General features: G+C 40.4%; 2 protein-coding genes and 2 non-coding genes across 6 annotated transcripts; 2 read left to right on the top strand and 2 right to left on the bottom strand.

Annotated features, from left to right (window-relative positions):
- The first annotated feature begins 1,677 nt into the window (after positions 1 to 1,677).
- On the top strand, positions 1,678 to 1,749 carry trnag-ucc (transfer RNA glycine (anticodon UCC)). Its single transcript has one exon. It is a non-coding gene; the product is annotated as a tRNA-Gly (tRNA).
- Positions 1,750 to 5,837: 4,088 nt separating this feature from the next.
- On the top strand, positions 5,838 to 5,919 carry trnal-uag (transfer RNA leucine (anticodon UAG)). Its single transcript has one exon. It is a non-coding gene; the product is annotated as a tRNA-Leu (tRNA).
- A 1,266-nt stretch (positions 5,920 to 7,185) lies between these two features.
- Positions 7,186 to 12,461, bottom strand: LOC115824927 (cytochrome P450 2F2). 2 transcript variants are annotated; one of them, XM_030788647.1, is made up of 9 exons: positions 11,156 to 12,461; positions 10,275 to 10,437; positions 9,950 to 10,099; positions 9,411 to 9,571; positions 9,042 to 9,251; positions 8,637 to 8,739; positions 8,220 to 8,407; positions 7,815 to 7,956; positions 7,186 to 7,692 (listed from the first exon to the last, which is right to left on the bottom strand). In XM_030788647.1, exons 1-9 carry the CDS (start codon positions 11,396 to 11,398, stop codon positions 7,511 to 7,513), a joined length of 1,542 nt encoding a protein of 513 aa, XP_030644507.1. In that variant the 5' UTR covers positions 11,399 to 12,461; the 3' UTR covers positions 7,186 to 7,510. The 2 variants fall into 2 exon arrangements, with proteins under 2 accessions (XP_030644507.1, XP_030644505.1); XM_030788645.1 differs by having other exon boundaries at positions 8,637 to 8,775; positions 9,078 to 9,251.
- Positions 12,462 to 12,560: 99 nt separating this feature from the next.
- Positions 12,561 to 16,890, bottom strand: LOC115824926 (cytochrome P450 2F2). Of its 2 annotated transcripts, none has more exons than XM_030788643.1 (9): positions 16,688 to 16,890; positions 15,587 to 15,749; positions 15,262 to 15,411; positions 14,716 to 14,888; positions 14,383 to 14,556; positions 13,943 to 14,081; positions 13,526 to 13,713; positions 13,117 to 13,258; positions 12,561 to 12,947 (listed from the first exon to the last, which is right to left on the bottom strand). In XM_030788643.1, exons 1-9 carry the CDS (start codon positions 16,847 to 16,849, stop codon positions 12,766 to 12,768), a joined length of 1,473 nt encoding a protein of 490 aa, XP_030644503.1. In that variant the 5' UTR covers positions 16,850 to 16,890; the 3' UTR covers positions 12,561 to 12,765. The 2 variants fall into 2 exon arrangements, with proteins under 2 accessions (XP_030644503.1, XP_030644504.1); XM_030788644.1 differs by having other exon boundaries at positions 14,716 to 14,876; positions 16,688 to 16,889.
- Between the last annotated feature and the right edge of the window lie 1,009 nt (positions 16,891 to 17,899).

Here is a 17,899-nt window from a genome sequence, read left to right as displayed (position 1 = left end):
ACCGGTGATGAATTAAGGCCTACATTTGAAATAGGTAATATACACATTCTTTCTTTTGTCTGTGTTATTATACAACGATTTCAACAATTCTGAAAAACAGTGAAAGTTATGTTCGAAACAGTCGCGATATCATGTAGGTGTATGTGTAGCCTATTTTCGTGAGTGTGGCTTACGAAATTGGGGATTCATCCTATTGGTCCGTTTTGTTCTTGCTAAACGCATTTATGTTGTTGAAAGATTTGAATGTTTTTTTTTTTACCAGTAATCAGGTAGAAATAATCAAAATGCCGATTGTAACTGTTCTTCGCACATATAAAACAGACGTTTGGCGGGAAGTGGCAAAGAAATGCATGGTTTGCGAGTAACGGAACGAAGGGTGCTGGTACTACGACAAAACAGAAAAAAAGAGAAAAATATTTAGAATTTACGCGAAAATCGTCGTATGAGTATGAACTACCTTTCACTTTTAGTAAAAGTTTTCGTTTGAGCAGACTGGGACCCACGAAAGCCTTTATTTCGACCGAATCAGGAAATTAGTCTGTGAGTATAGCCAATGAGCTAACCATGCTGGTTGAGGACTGTGGTAGCAGACAGCTTGTGTGTGTGAGGAGCACGTTCGAGGTTGGATGGACTTCACTGCAGAGGAAGGAACTCCTCCCCACAACCATCGCTGGAATCTCCATAACTCCTGGGATAGTTGCCTAGAAGGTAGGCTACCATTTTGTGCAGAGGCTTCGCGTGAGTACCCAGTCAAAGTTTTTTGACTCTGAGCTCAAACGAAGTGCGCCAACACAGCTTGTGAATTTGTGGCTGACACACACACACACACACACATATGTATATTCCTGACCGAGCGAAATTTTTTTTCTCTCCTCTGTTGTCCCATTCTCCTCTTGGATTAGACTGTATGTTTTGTTTTGTTAATGTAAATACTGTTGGGTTGAACTGGGCGATGTTAAACCGTGTAAATATTTGTAAATAAATTGTTGTTGTTCGTGTTAAAACTTACGTCTGCCTGTGGAGTGTTGCGTGCTGTTCTATGGCTCGCCGCCGGTAAACTAATTTTAGCTGTATTTTAAATACCGAATACTTCTTTGTACGACGCTATGCGTTAGCATAATAGATTTACAATATGTGACGTCTGGAACCCGCACATTCGGCCGGATGTTTCAGGTGTACCTCCCTCCTGTAATTAATAAGGTAACTGAGGAGCCAGGTCATCGGTGGGTAGCGCTCCATTACAATAAAATTTCTTACGCAATTACTGATTACTGTCAGTTTTCAGAGAGAGAGAGAGAGAAACATTTTAATATCATCTGGTTAGATTTAAAAGATTGGAGTCATCTTACAAATGAATGTAATTTTATTTAGAGGTGTCTATTAAGCTTTTAATACTGTGATTTTTTAGTCTCTTTTGAGACACTCATCTGTTGGTTTTGATAAATATTCTATATGAGTCACTTTGTGATTTTCAGCCTCATTAGCACAGTAGGTAGTCTGTGAGTCTCATAACCTGAGTTTGAGCCTCATGTGGATCAAGGCAGAACCTTTTAATGTAAACCATCCATTTGGGTGGCTGCCCAGTGGCTTGTCTATGATGTTGTGGGTACCTTGCCTACCAATTGGCTTTTGAGATGCTGGAATCTACAATAATGTCCTTGGAGACTTCTAGTCTCAGCGTTGGTGGTATAGTGGTGAGCATAGCTGCCTTCCAAGCAGTTGACCCGGGTTCGATTCCCGGCCAACGCAGTTCTCCTTTTGTCTTTGGCATACCAATGTGGGTTTAAAAAGGATTTTTAAAAAAATTGTTTTAGATTTTTTGTGGTATGGCCAACCAGCAAAGATTGCTTATGACATACTAATTGGGAAGGTGGAGGAGGAAGAACTGGGCCTTTTAGATGATTTTATAAGCATACAAAGTCTTAGGGTGAAAACAATGAAAACATTTCTAAACAGTAATGTGCAGGGGTTTGCCTTGGGTCATGAGGTATTTTTTATCAAGAAATGTACAAAAGTGAAGATGGGAACTGCAGTCTTGTGGATGAGGATGAAAGAGAACATCTGTCTATCCCAAGGCGTGCCCAGGCCAGCCGAGATATATAATTCTCCCATCATGTCCTGGGTCTGCCCCGGGGTCTCCTCCCAGTTGGTCATGCCCAGAACACCTCCACAGGGAGGCGCCCAGGAGACATCCTGACTAGGTGCCTGAAAGAGAACATGTTACAGGAAATTCCAGTTTAAGTTTTCAAGTTCTCAGGGCACGGGGGGATTTTCTAACAGATGTTCATGTTGTACCTAAAGGTAAAACACAGCTTTTGCAGCAGCCATTGTTTTTAAACCCCAGAGTTGTTTTACATGAACAAGAGCTAGCCTATATTTTAGAAGTTGGTTTGATGCAGGGGTGAGGCAAATATAAAGTGTGTTATATGAGGTTGGACCTGGGTCCTGTAGACACACGCCATCGTTGATTTGACTGAAGAGGTAGAAGAAGTTAAAAACAAAAGTACAATTAAAATACAACACAGAAAACTAGAAAAAACTGTACCAAATGATTGGTTTGAGAGAATTGATAAGAATGAAGAAGAAAATCAGAAGGATGCACCAGGCGTGCATGTCAAGTCAAAAGAGAAACATACTCCTTTCAGCATTTGTACATTTAGAGGTTTTTTTATTCTAATTTTAGAAGTAAAGCATTTTTTAAAACCCCAGGGTTAACGTCTGTTGGGAGAGAATTTACCTAAACCTTAATCTTAATCAGCTGTGGCCATGTAAAAACCTTGTCTCCTCCCACACCGACTTCAGCCATTCAAGTGGTCAGCGTCACCGGTCTACTAATCATCAGTCTGATCACTCATCATCTCCCTCACCTGTTTTCACTCTGCTGTCGCGCATTCATTCCCCTATTTATTCTCCTCTGATTCACTCATCCCTTGTGAAGTCTACACTTGCCGTTATGTATGTTTAGTGGCTGGCTGGCAACGGCTTTGATTCTGACAACCCACCTGTTTATCACCGGCCTGTGTCCTGAGCCGTTTGTGTCCTGTCTGTTTGCTGTTCAAGTCCTGTTTAAAACCTGCCTGTTCCAGCTCTGTGTGTACCCTGCCTGTTTGTACTGTGTGTACTCAAAGCTCTCTGATGAATCTGTGACAGTTGTGCGTTACAATTTTAAATGTGCAGTTGCTTTAGAAAGTTTTGATTTTTTTTTTTTTTTTTTTTTTTTTTTAAGACATGACTGTTTTTAATGAGAGAAGATATGCAAGATTGGTTTGAGCGCTGATGGATAATGTGAAGTACGCAACAATGAAGAGGGAACACGGTACATGTACTTTGAATGTGAACAATTACAGTGTTTCATTAAGAAAATGAAAGAAATTGGGAATGGGCTTTTATTAGACAGAACTGTGCTACAGACCGAGTGGGAAACCTTATTTTTGTTTGGGTTCAACGGAAAAGCTAAAAATACATGCACTGAATCCGTTTTTAGTTGCAGCAAGGCATACTGTGTGAATGTGAAGGCTGATTGTAAAACAAAGAGGGGGAGACTTAAAACTAAGAGTCGCACAAACCGTTGACGCTCTGTATGATTGCTGTTATGAGTGACGTGAAAAAGAAATCTTTGAGCAACTTCTTGTGGAAAAATAACCCTTTTATACAACTGACACAGAATAGGTTTAAAGTCACCTTGCCTAACGGTTGTTCTCATTTCATTATTTTTAAAATGAATAGAAATGAAATAGATTTGTTTTTAATCAATCGATGAATTGTTTATTAATTGTGTACATTGAATCAGAACGAATGTTTGGAAGAAACTGAATGATTTAAGAACATTGAAGCTGTTAAAAAAAGGCAGTTGTAAGACCTTAAGACAAATGAAATAATTTGTTGTTCGCAATGTCTGTGGAATGAGTTCTTCATGCAGATGTGATAGACGTGAAATGTTTACAATGACAAATCTGTGGGATGTCTGCTGGAATTTTTATTGAATGATAGTGCGGTATTTATTTATGTGGGATTGTGATGGATCAACTCTCCATCACGTATGGACTGTTTGCAGGCACGAACTGTTCATATACATTCACAGACATACACATTCACCACAACATGGACTGAGTTAAAGCTAAATATTTATTGATTGTTGTTATTGTGATTTTGTTGTGTGCGTGTGATGTCCAACGTCTTCATTTATTGATCTGTAAATAATAGAGAAAGAGACTAACGTTAGCATTCTATAGCATTCAGTATCATTTCCGATTAAGTTGGCCGACGAATCCATTTGCACATTCCACTATCCTCAAATTACCGTTAAAAATGCTACGTTAGGTTATGTTGTCTATGTATAAATGTTTATTGATTGTTAATTGTAAGAGCTGTCGCTTACCTGTGTGATGTTTCCCGGAGGTGAGTTTTGCGGCAGTGATGTCAAAGAAACCTTTACGTCACAGCCTCAGGTATTTTAAAAGAAAAGTCCCGCGAACTCCACAGGAGGTCCACGTGCGTCACATCTTGTTTTTAACTATAAAAGCCCTCCATTTTGTTTAGACAGGGTGGGATGTTGTTGGCTGGTTGTTGTGGAAGTTTGTAGGAGTGTTTAGTGAGAGAAAGAATTATTGAAAAGTCTGACAGAATTGATGTCTTGTTTGTTTTTCGGCAAGAACGGTGTAAATTATGTAAATAGTGTAAAATACGTTCTTGTTTTGGTTTGTTTGTTTTTTTTCTTTCATTTTTTTCTTGTTTATTATTGGCACAAAAATAAATTCACCAGGTGTTTGGCCACAAATCACAATCTTGACTCCTGCTGCCTCCTTGTCTAAGACGGCTCCATCACAGGGATGTATTGAAATTACTTTTCAATAAAGACAAAAAAACAAAGAAACAAAAAAAAAAGCATAGCTGCTTTCCAAGTAGTTGACCTGCGTTCGATTCCCGGCCAACACAGTTGAGTTCTTTACTTTACTTGTTGAGGCCTTGTGCTTGATTGTTGTAATAAATGTGGACATTTGTTTTTCTGAACTCTGAGTACAGGATGAAGCATTTCCTTCTTTTTCCTTCATTTCCTTTCCTATCTTGCCGCATCTGGTGATCTAGAAACTTAGTTATCAAGGAGAATTGAATTCAAAGAGTGTTATTGTACTTAGTAACGTTAATGCTATAATTGAATATACCTTAATGCTAATGACGAGTTATTGTGAATGATTTCTAGGTTCAGTGTTCAAGCACTGAGCTATAAATAGAATTTTTCAGAATACCTGTAACTCAACTGGATTCAGAGTCTTAAATAAGGTTATGGGTATGACTAAGTGATATTAGTATTTGGTCTAATATTCATGGTGAACCATTTATCAACCAACTGTAATTTAACTGTAAGACACTTTGCAGGACAATGCATTATGCCTCATGTCAAACTGTGTTAGGTGAGAAGGTAGAAGCTCTATCAGTCATGCTTCCAATAAGGCCTCCTGTGGGGAATCTTCCACCAAGGAGGAGTAATCTTCCCTGGGTCAGTGTGGATGGCGGCTGGCAGCCAGGATGAAGGTCTTGACTCTGAATCTTGATTGTAAATCAGTAATCAAGATAATTTCAAATTGGAATGTGTGACTGCTGGGGGTGTGAACATCATGTGGAAGATGTGATGCACTATCCTTGCTGACCATACATGTTGGATGTGCATTTACTGCTGTAGCAGGCCACCATGGGACCTTTTCCAAAAAGTGTGCAAAATGTGGTCAGAGCTGGAAAAGAGTGCAATGGCAGTTCTCTGGGGGGGCCCCTTAGAATCACATCTTTACCCAAAAAGTTTCCAGAATGTGTCAGAGGTGGGTCCAAGGACTGGTGCAAGAGGTAGCGTGGCCGAGCGGTCTAAGGCGCTGGATTTAGGCTCCAGTCTCTTCGGGGGCGTGGGTTCGAATCCCACCGCTGCCATTGTCCTGTATTGTTGTTGTCACCACATGTCATTAAGGAATGGTTTTGAGTGGCCCTTGGCAACACGTCAATATGATAGTGTGGCCAAGTGGTCTAAGGCGCTGGATTAAGACTCTAGTCTCTTCAAATCCCATCGCTGCCAAGTGTTTTCTCTATTGCTATGCATCAATCTTGCCAAAGGATACTTTCCATGGCACGAGTCTACCTCCTTGTAACTCCTCCTCATCTGTTTGACACCTGGGGGGTATTCCAGAAAGCGGATTTAGTGAAAACTATGAGTTAGTTAACTCAGAGTAAGTGGTAAACCTCCTAATAGAAGAGCCCTATGGCTTTGATTTGCTAGGAGGATGAAACCATGGGGCTTTTCTAACTAACTCAGAGTTTCCACTAAACCCACTTTCTGGAATACCCCCCTTGAGTGCCCTCGTGAAGCTGTGTACATAGTGGCCATCGGACATTTGCTTGGGTTTCAACATGGTTGCTTTAAAACAGGACTCTCATTTGAGAATTTTGACGCTTCTTGTAGTGAGATTGCTTCCTGCTGGGCAGCATTATTATGTCAGGCAGGTTAGCGGGGTCGGTAATGTATCAGCCTTGTAATTTGAAGGTTGTGAGTTCAGGCCTTACATGGGGCAGGGGTTTTTCAGCATTAACCCATTTGGGTGGCAACCTAGTTTGTTGGCATTTACAAGCTGTGAGGCTGTGGCTCTCAGACCTCTTTCCCGAGGGGCTGGAACCCACAATGGCAGTAGCTTGTTGGCCTTACTCTGACCTATCTCACAGCTTCTTAAGAGGCTGGAACCAACAATGATGGTCACTCATGATGTCAATGTGGAGAGTCATAAAAGTTCTATTTCAAATCATCTTTAAATGTAAATATAACGGCTTGCACTGATCATGAAGATAGTTTTGTTTGTGTATTTTATAAAGCTTTTGATGCTGTGGTAATTTTCTGAGACACTTGACTACAAGAAGTTAATTTTGATCCATGCTGTGTAGAGTTAAAGGAAAAGTCACATTAGACTGGAGGCATTCAAAAGGATCACTTGCGCTAGATCAAGGAAGGGTAACTCTCCTACACTGTGTTCATGGCATTCATGCATACGTACACTGTATCTTTGGATGAGGGTGGTAAGCTTTGAAATGCATCACTGACAGCTGAATCTATACTATGACTGATTTGGGAAAATGCGTTTTGATCTACATTATGGCTTAAATGGGAGAATGCATTTTGATGAGTTTTGAATGGTTCTTGTCACAAAATCCTAAAGGTGAGTTTCCTCTTATTTATTGTTCAAGAACATCACTTTTATCACACACTTTCTGACTGTGATGAGCTGAGACAAATGGAGTATAAGGGTATCTGTCACTGACAAAGAAAACACTATCTCAGAAATATTCTTTTCTTCCAAGTCATACAATGGAGGACAACAGAGCAAAGGAGGAAACATCATGCCTTTGACTAACAATTATCACTTTTCACAAACACTCCAAGCTTCATACAGATGTGTTTTATGTCTTGTAAATGAATTTTGATTATGTAAAGAACATCAGTTTTGATCTCAAGCAGTCCTTGTAGTCCCATTTTGCTCTAAAGTCGGAGTTGGACTCCCAGACAGTATGGTTTGACTGACTGAGTCCCTCCAAATATCAGGCTGTGGTCTGGCACACCTCCGTCTTCGGGCCATACCAGTCGGAATCTCCGCAAGATGGTGACTAAAATAAGGAAGAGCTCCATGCGAGCAAGCCCCTCACCCAAACATACACGAGGCCCTGGACAAGGACACAACAAGGCTGGTCAAGAAACACATTTAACACAGCATATCACAGGATTTCCTCCCACAAGCACTCCCAGATGCCCAGTGTTTCTGTTGATGAGGTTCATGTAATGGTACCTGCAGAGAAGGGCATGAAGGCATCTGGCTTCACAAACTCCCCCTTATCATTCAGGAAGTTTTGTGGGTTAAACTCATCAGGGAATTTCCATTGACCCTTCTCTCTCAGTGCAGAGGACAGATAGGGGACAATCAGAGTACCCTGAGAGAAAGAATGAGAGAGAGGAGAGAGAGAGATACATAACAGATTACAGAAGTGTGGTTTAAAACAATACTGAGCACAAATGAGACATTTCACAAATAACCTTAAGATGCATTTAACAAATAATCTGTAGTAAAACAACTCCTCTCTGACACCTGTGAGGATGTACTAATTCCAGTCCAGGCAACTACAAATCTTTGGGAATACTGAAGTAACAGTGATTTAGGATTTAATGTTAATGTAGGTGGTACAGGAATTCTGACCTTTGGGATGCTGTAGCCCCGGATCTGAGTGTTGGCTGTGGTTGTGTGGAATACACTTAGAGGTACAACGTCACTGACACGTTGAGCTTCATGGATCACAGCCTGAACATACGGCATAGCGTGTCTGTCCTCGTATGAAACATGTTCACGGGAGCCCAGCACCATGTCAATCTCTTGCTGACAGCGCTCTGGTAAGGGATAGATTTGTGGACCAAAAACCCAGTTAAACTCTTGCCTCTTGCACCAGTTTTTCAGACAGAGATCAGCACAAATATTTGTTTTTGAGCTAAGGGTGTCTGTGTGAGTTATGTCGTGCATGCTTCAAAATAATTCCAAGCAGACAAGGGCAAATTAAGAGGGAGATTTGAATAAGGAAAGGCAGCCTTGGTTGTTTGCCAAACTTCTTGACTTTCTCACCCTGTATTTGTTCGTGGGTCATCAGGTAGAGAGACAGTGTACGAAGTGTGTTGGATGTTGTGTCAGTTCCAGCCAGGAAGAGATCAAAGAGCAGGGCCACCATCTGAGTGTCATCAAATGACAGACCTTGGCCTGCCCTCTATACGTGAATACATACACAACAAAAACAGACATAGTTGGACACTGTTTCCTTAATAAGTGAAACACTCGAGCAGAATCCACATGCTGCTAATCAGGCCCCTTTTATACTGACATAAAAGTAGATTTTAGCAATAGCAGGTACAATTTTAGGGTCTTAAAGTGTCAATTTTACTTCTGCCCTCAAAAACATCCTTCACTGATGACCCACTTAGTTGAAAGACCAACTCTCTTCACCTGCTCTCAGACTTTTCCATGTTATGTTACTTTACTATGGACAAATAGTTTTTTTTGGTCTGTCACCTTCAACATCTCGTCCAGGTAATAGTCGATCATGTCTCTGGGCTTCCCAACAACCCAGGAATTCTTGTGCTCTGCAACAACTTTCAGAATATGTGCTCTGAGTTTTTCATAGTGTTCAAAAGCTTTTCTAAAAGGCAGAGGGAGGCATCTCACAGGAGGTATAATGTCATAGATCTGTAAGAAATTGACATCAATACCTCAAAAATCTCTAAATCAAGAGCAAACAGACAACATATCAGAGATGAAGAACAAACTTTTACAGGATGTCACAATTATGCCGAACATATATAAAAAAAGATTCATCAAAAAGATTCAGTGTTCATAGGCTTATACCATGGCCCAGGGACTAATCACAATCTTGTTAAATTCCTGCATTCTGTCGATGAGTGTCTGGAAATAATCATCCTCATAGTTGAAGCGTGAGCCAAAAATGATGGAACAGATGATGTTGGAGGCAGCATTGTGGAAGAGGTTCTGGGGGTCCATTGACATCCCTGACGGAAAAGCAGCGAGGAGAAAACAGCCGTTGAGAGCTTTTTTGCCAAGACATACACTCTATGCACTATGCATACACTGGGCACAGAGCATTTCTGTGAGAGTTACATTGGGTACCAAAACGCCAAGTTCAAGGATTGTCAGTCCAAAGGTACAGCCACAGTGTCCAAAATAGGGTTGAGCACATTTGGCGTACGGTCTTTCCTAGAATCAGCCTCATCTAAGGTCAATTCACCACCAATTAATTACACAACTTACAAAACTTACCAGTGTTCCACGTCCACCCATCCAAATCAATCAATGGGTGCAAAAGGAAATACTGAATTTCTATTCCATTCCGTTCTTTCCCAGAGCTGTAGTCACAGCAATGTGAATACCTGCATGTCTTTCCAAATGTTCACAGATGTGTTTGACCTCCTCCAGGATTCTCTCCTCCATACTATGTTTCCCAAGGCCAAAGTTCCTCAGTGTGGTCAGAGCAAAACGCCGGTGTTCACGCCACTTACTACCAGCTGACATAATCACACCTAAATAAAACAGTCCAAACAAAGACTCAGCAGCCTGCACAGAGAGGGCAGCAGATTCTCCTCTTTTTTGTAGTTTTTTTTCTCTTTTCCATCAATTGTTGATTAAGGATGTGTGATGGGCTTTCTGTGACATATGGTACATTTTGTTCATTGGGTATTGTATATATTGCATTACCATTGTTGTCCAAAATGTGACTGACCATCAGCTGATCTGGTCGCCCTGTGAATTCTGCTGCTCTTGTGACCAGGGCCTCTCTGATCACTTCCTGTCCAGACAAAATCACCCAGGGCCGTCCACCGACAAAAATACTGAACACAGACCCATAACGCTGGGACAACTACGCCGGCAGAGAAAGGGGGGGGGGCAATATACGTTATACTCATTAACCGATGACTGTGATCTTAGACAAAGCTGAGTTACATTTTGTATTCTGATGCACAGTGATGTATATGTATATTTTAATATTTTATATTACCTCTTTGTATTGCCTTATTGCCATTGTTGGCAATACTGCTTAGTCCTAAAATTTGTGACATTGTACTTTGGTGCCCTCTGTTGCAACATTCTGTTTGTGTTGTGGTTCTTTTTATCTTGAAAAAATGTCTCTTTCTGTATCTTATAGGCTTACATGTTACATCTTTTCCTCAATCGATAGCACAAATTTTGTGAAACCTACGATCACTTTCTCTGTCTAATAATGTAATGCATGATATTAAGAATAGACAATGCCAGATGAATGAATTTGTTCATTTCTTCATATTTGAAACTTTTCAGCACTTTGACTATTTTAGCTATTTGTTAAGCCATTTACATTTCTGAAAACTTATTATTATAAATTATTCTGAACAATTTCCACTTTGACATTTTGGGGGATGGCGGGGGAAGGATGTACATATCAGAACCCAAGTTCCGACAATTCAAAAAAATGTACTTTCTTTTCCATCAGCAAAAAGAAATGAGAAAACACCTTTTAAAGAAGCTACAAGACATCAAGTAGTCTGTCACACTCTAATGGAAAGTTAAAGACTAACAACAACATTGGCTAATGTCTTTACCTTGTCCAGCTCCTTTAGCGGAGCATTCGGGTTAAACTGCAACAGGTTGCCGAAGAGAGGGAGAGGTGTTGGTCCGGGAGGGAAGTTTTTGGGTCTTCTCATCGTAATGAAAAGGAGGAAGAGAAAGATCCCAAGCCACAGCAGAACCAGTGTACCTAGCATTGTGTGTGAGAAGTTGGGGGGAACAGATTTCTGTGTGTTTATATGTGCACACACACAGATAGGGGAACACTCCACTTGCATTTCGCTGACCTGTTTAGCTTAATAATTGATTATACAGTGGACTTAGATCTGATAGAAAACAATAGAGATTACTTAAATACACATATAGAGTTGCCAGGGTAGATAGTGAAAAGAATCCCTTTTTTCTTATTGTGTGAGAAAATGCCTTTTGATCAGTTTTGAACAGATCTTGTCATACATAAAATCCTACTAGTGTGTCTTTTCCTGTCTCTTATTATTCAAGAACATCACTTGTATCACACACTTTCTGACTGTGATGAGCTGAGACAAATGGAATACGAGAGCATATTCCACTGACAAGCAGAGACACCATCTGAAAAATATTCTCTCTTTTCTTCCAAGTCATACAATGGAGGACAACAGAGCAAAGGAGAAAACATCATGCCTTTGACTAACAATTATCACTTTTCACAAACACTCCAAGCTTTTGATCCTGCGAGTGAAGCGGCAGTTATTGTGTTTTGCCTCACCGCACCCCAGCTTCGTACAGGCCTGCAACATGTGTTATTTTCAGTGTGTGTGTGTGTGTCTGGTGTGTGTGTGGGCCCACTGTTTGAGTGTATATGCATTTTGTGTATGTATGTATGTATTTCATGTATGGGTTTATGTGTAGTATGAATACTTGTATATAGTGCGTTAACCAAGGTTTTAGCAGCTAATTGATTACTGCTTATAGGGATCAGTTTTGTACTTTCATTGTATTTCATTTCATGTTCACCCTAAATACTGCGTGTAACCAAAACAGGAACTGATTGCATAGCCTAGAAATTATTCTGAACCAAATTAATTTTGTTAATTAAAAATATATACATTTCGCATTCTAGCCCAGTGTCTGGTTGGAGTTATTAATAGTTTAAGAAAGACTGGTTCTATTAAACCATAAAATCCGAGTAAAATAACACTTTAACTCTAGATAAAGCCACGAACCCAAACGCCCTATTTTCCTATAATACAGAAGGGAGTGGGGCGCTACAGTACTGTGTGAGAAAATGCCTTTTGATCAGTTTTGAACAGATCTTGTCATACATAAAATCCTACTAGTGTGTCTTTTCCTGTCTCTTATTATTCAAGAACATCACTTGTATCACACACTTTCTGACTGTGATGAGCTGAGACAAATGGAATACGAGAGCATATTCCACTGACAAGCAGAGACACCATCTGAAAAATATTCTCTCTTTTCTTCCAAGTCATACAATGGAGAACAACAGAGCAAAGGAGGAAACATCATGCCTTTGACTAACAATATCACTTTTCACAAACACTCCAAGCTGCATACAGATGAGTTGTATGTCTTGTAAATGAATTTTGACTTTGCAAAGAACATCAGTTTTGATCTCAAGCAGTCCTTGTAGTCCCATTTCGCTCTAAAGTCGGAGTTGGACTCCCAGACAGTATGGTTTGACTGACTGAGTCCCTCCAAATATCAGGCTGTGGTCCGGCACGCCTCCGTCTTCGGGCCATACCAGTCGGAATCTCCGCAGGATGGTGACTAAAATAAGGAAGAGCTCCATGCGAGCAAGCCCCTCACCCAAACATACACGAGGCCCTGGACAAGGACACAACAAGGCTGGTCAAGAAACACATTTAACACAGCATATCACAGGATCTCCACCCACAAGCAGTCTCACACTGGATAATATGAAATCAAGGTCACACGCTGATAGAAAATATCAGGCTGCCCAGTGTTTCTGTTGATGAGGTTCATGTAATGGTACCTGCAGAGAAGGGCATGAAGGCATCTGGCTTCACAAACTCCCCCTTATCATTCAGGAAGTTTTGTGGGTTAAACTCATCAGGGAATTTCCATTGACCCTTCTCTCTCAGTGCAGAGGACAGATAGGGGACAATCAGAGTACCCTGAGAGAAAGAATGAGAGTGAGGAGAGAGAGAGATATGTAACAGATTACAGAAGTGTTTAAAACAATACTGAGCACAAATGAGACATTTCACAAATAACCTTAAGATGCATTTAACAAATAATATGTAGTAAAACAACTCCTCTCTGATACTTGTGAGGGATGTACTAATTCCAGTCCAGGCAACTACAAATCTTTGGGAATACTGATACAGTGAATACAGCGATTTAGGATTTAATGTTAATGTAGGTGGTACAGGAATTCTGACCTTTGGGATGCTGTAGCCCCGGATCTGAGTGTTGGCTGTGGTTGTGTGAAATAGACCGAGTGGTGCAACGTCACTGACACGTTGAGCTTCATGGATCACAGCCTGAACATATGGCATAGCGTGTCTGTCCTCGTATGAAACATGTTCACGGGAGCCCAGCACCATGTCAATCTCTTGCTGACAGCGCTCTGGTAAGGGATAGATTTGTGGACCAAAAACCCAGTTAAACTCTTGCCTCTTGCACCAGTTTTTCAGACAGAGATCAGCACAAATATTTGTTTTTGAGCTAAGGGTGTCTGTGTGAGTTATGTCGTGCATGCTTCAAAATAATTCCAAGCAGACAAGGGCAAATTAAGAGGGAGATTTGAATAAGGAAAGGCAGCCTTGGTTGTTTGCCAAACTTCTTGACTTTCTCACCCTGTATTTGTTCGTGGGTCATCAGGTAGAGAGACAGTGTACGAAGTGTGTTGGATGTTGTGTCAGTTCCAGCCAGGAAGAGATCAAAGAGCAGGGCCACCATCTGAGTGTCATCAAATGACAGACCTTGGCCTGCCCTCTATACGTGAATACATACACAACAAAAACAGACATAGTTGGACACTGTTTCCTTAATAAGTGAAACACTCGAGCAGAATCCACATGCTGCTAATCAGGCCCCTTTTACACTGACATAAAAGTAGATTTTAGCAATAGCAGGTACAATTTTAGGGTCTTAAAGTGTCAATTTTACTCCTTCCCTCAAAAACATCCTTCACTGATGGCCCAATTAGTTGAAAGACCAACTCTCTTCACCTGCTCTCAGACTTTTCCATGTTATGTTACTTTACTATGGACAACTCTTTTTTTTGGTCTGTCACCTTCAACATCTCGTCCAGGTAATAGTCGATCATGTCTCTGGGCTTCCCAGCAACCCAGGAATTCTTGTGCTCTGCAACAACTTTCAGAATATGTGCTCTGAGTTTTTCATAGTGTTCAAAAGCTTTTCTAAAAGGCAGAGGGAGGCATCTCACAGGAGGTATAATGTCATAGATCTGTAAGAAATTGACATCAATACCTCAAAAATCTCTAAATCAAGAGCAAACAGACAACATATCAGAGATGAAGAACAAACTTTTACAGGATGTCACAATTATGCCGAACATATATAAAAAAAGATTCATCAAAAAGATTCAGTGTTCATAGGCTTATACCATGGCCCAGGGACTAATCACAATCTTGTTAAATTCCTGCATTCTGTCGATGAGTGTCTGGAAATAATCATCCTCATAGTTGAAGCGTGAGCCAAAAATGATGGAACAGATGATGTTGGAGGCAGCATTGTGGAAGAGGTTCTGGGGGTCCATTGACATCCCTGACGGAAAAGCAGCGAGGAGAAAACAGCCGTTGAGAGCTTTTTTGCCAAGACATACACTCTATGCACTATGCATACACTGGGCACAGAGCATTTCTGTGAGAGTTACATTGGGTACCAAAACGCCAAGTTCAAGGATTGTCAGTCCAAAGGTACAGCCACAGTGTCCAAAATAGGGTTGAGCACATTTGGCGTACGGTCTTTCCTAGAATCAGCCTCATCTAAGGTCAATTCACCACCAATTAATTACACAACTTACAAAACTTACCAGTGTTCCACGTCCACCCATCCAAATCAATCAATGGGTGCAAAAGGAAATACTGATCATCTAATTTCTGTTCCATTCCGTTCTTTCCCAGAGCTATAGTAATAGCAATGTGAATACCTGCATGTCTTTCCAAACGTTCACAGATGTGTTTGACCTCCTCCAGGATTCTCTCCTCCATACTATGTTTCCCAAGGCCAAAGTTCCTCAGTGTGGTCAGAGCAAAACGCCGGTGTTCACGCCACTTACTACCAGCTGACATAATCACACCTAAATAAAACAGTCCGAACAAAGACTCAGCAGCCTGCACAGAGAGGGCAGCAGATTCTCCTCTTTTTTGTAGTTTTTTTTCTCTTTTCCATCAATTGTTGATTAAGGATGTGTGATGGGCTTTCTGTGACATATGGTACATTTTGTTCATTGGGTATTGTATATATTGCATTACCATTGTTGTCCAAAATGTGACTGACCATCAGCTGATCTGGTCGCCCTGTGAATTCTGCTGCTCTTGTGACCAGGGCCTCTCTGATCACCTCCTGTCCAGACAAAATCACCCAGGGCCGTCCACCGACAAAAATACTGAACACAGACCCATAACGCTGGGACAACTACGCCAGCAGAGAAAGGAGAGGGGGGGGGGCAATATACGTTATACTCATTAACCGATGACTGTGATCTTAGACAAAGCTGAGTTACATTTTGTATTCTGATGCACAGTGATGTATATGTATATTTAAATATTTTATATTATCTCTTTGTATTGCCTTATTGCCATTGTTGGCAATACTGTTCAGTCCTGAAATTCGTGAGATTGCACTTTGGTGCCCTCTGTTGCAAGATTCTGTGTTGTGTTTGGTTTTTTTTATCTTGAAAAAATGTTTCTTTCAGTATCTTATAGGCTTACATATTACATCTTTTCCTCAATCGATAGCACAAATTTTGTGAAACCTACGATCACTTTCTCTGTCTAATAATGTAATGCATGATATTAAAAATAGACAATGCCAGATGAATGAAGTTGTTCATTTCTTCATATTTGACACTTTTCAGCACTTTGACTATTTTAGCTATTTGTTAAGCCATTTACATTTCTGAAAATATTATGAATTATTCTGAACAATTTCCACTTTGACATTTTGGGGGATGGCGGGGGAAGGATGTACATATCAGAACCCAAGTTCCGACAATTCAAAAAAATGTACTTTCTTTTCCATCAGCAAAAAGAAATGAGAAAACACCTTTTAAAGAATTTGTGCATTCTGTATTCCGATTACTCTCGGAGCTTACACCATAGCTGGAGTGTTTCAGTACATATAATCAGTTTCACACATTAAAGCTGGACAGTTAAGTTGGATTTTTAAGAGTTAAACTGACGACTCATCAGATTATTTTTTTTGTTATTGGTAGTAGATGATGTCCGTGTTTGATTGATCATTTTATACCAGTGATAGTCACAGTATTCTTTCTGGGCAACCAGACATCAAGTAGTCTGTCACACTCTAATGGAAAGTTAAAGACTAACAACAACATTGGCTAATGTCTTTACCTTGTCCAGCTCCTTTAGCGGAGCATTCGGGTTAAACTGCAGCAGGTTGCCGAAGAGAGGGAGAGGTGTTGGTCCGGGAGGGAAGTTTTTGGGTCTTCTCATCGTAATGAAAAGGAGGAAGAGAAAGATCCCAAGCCACAGCAGAACCAGTGTACCTAGCATTGTGTGTGAGAAGTTGGGGGGAACAGATTTCTGTGTGTTTATATATGTACACACAGACAGGGGAACATCCCATTTGCATTTCATTGACCTGTTTAGCTTAATAATTGATTATACAGTGGACTTAGGTCTGACAGAAAACAATAAAGATGACTTTAATACTCATATAGAGTTGCCAAGTTAGATAATGAAAAAATCCCTTTTTTCTTATATATAGTAATGTGTGAGAAAATGCCTTTTGATCAGTTTTGAACAGATCTTGTCATACATAAAATCCTACTAGTTTGTCTTTTCCTGTCTCTTATTATTCAAGAACATCACTTGTATCACACACTTTCTGACTGTGATGAGCTGAGACAAATGGAATACGAGAGCGTATTCCACTGACAAGAAGAGACACCATCCAAAAAATATTCTCTCTTTTCTTCCAAGTCATACAATGGAGAACAACAGAGCAAAGGAGGAAACATCATGCCTTTGACTAACAATTATCACTTTTCACAAACACTCCAAGCTTTTGAGTCTGCGAGTGAAGCGGCAGTTATTGTGTTTTGCCTCACCGCACCCCAGCTTCGTACAGGCCTGCAACATTTGTTATTTTCAGTGTGTGTGTGTGTTTGGTGTGTGTGTGGGCCCACGTTTGAGTGTATATGCATTTTGTGTATGTATGTATGTATTTCATGTATGGGTTTATGTGTAGTATGAATACTTGTATATAGTGCGTTAACCAAGGTTTTAGCAGCTAATTGATTACTGCTTACAGGGATCAGTTTTGTACTTTCATTGTATTTCATTTCATGTTCACCCTAAATACTGCGTGTAACCAAAACAGGAACTGATTGCATAGCCTAGAAATTATTCTGAACCAAATTAATTTTGTTAATTAAAAATATATACATTTCGCATTCTAGCCCAGTGTCGGGTTGGAGTTATTAATAGTTTAAGAAAGACTGGTTCTATTAAACCATAAAATCCGAGTAAAGTAACACTTTAACTCTAGATAAAGCCACGAACCCAAACGCCCTATTTTCCTATAATACAGAAGGGAGTGGG

Source organism: Chanos chanos, chromosome 12 (assembly GCF_902362185.1).
Source record: "Chanos chanos chromosome 12, fChaCha1.1, whole genome shotgun sequence".
NCBI classification, from domain to species: domain Eukaryota; kingdom Metazoa; phylum Chordata; class Actinopteri; order Gonorynchiformes; family Chanidae; genus Chanos; species Chanos chanos.
Note: the sequence above shows the minus strand (reverse complement) of the source record. Positions and strands in the feature narration are given on the sequence as shown.

Excerpts from the sequence above, each read along its gene's own strand:
- LOC115824927 (XM_030788647.1), bottom strand. The coding sequence starts at position 11,398 with ATGCAAGTGGAGTGTTCCCCTATCTGTGTGTGTGCACATATAAACACA. Across the intron at positions 10,438-11,155 it reads CGCTAAAGGAGCTGGACAAG|TTGTCCCAGCGTTATGGGTC; the intron begins GTAAAGACATTA and ends CTGCCGGCGTAG. Across the intron at positions 10,100-10,274 it reads TCACATTTTGGACAACAATG|GTGTGATTATGTCAGCTGGT; the intron begins GTAATGCAATAT and ends TGTTTTATTTAG.
- LOC115824926 (XM_030788643.1), bottom strand. The coding sequence starts at position 16,849 with ATGCTAGGTACACTGGTTCTGCTGTGGCTTGGGATCTTTCTCTTCCTC. Across the intron at positions 14,889-15,261 it reads ACGTTTGGAAAGACATGCAG|CTTTTCCGTCAGGGATGTCA; the intron begins GTATTCACATTG and ends TTCTCCTCGCTG. Across the intron at positions 13,714-13,942 it reads GACCCACGAACAAATACAGG|AGCGCTGTCAGCAAGAGATT; the intron begins GTGAGAAAGTCA and ends ATCCCTTACCAG.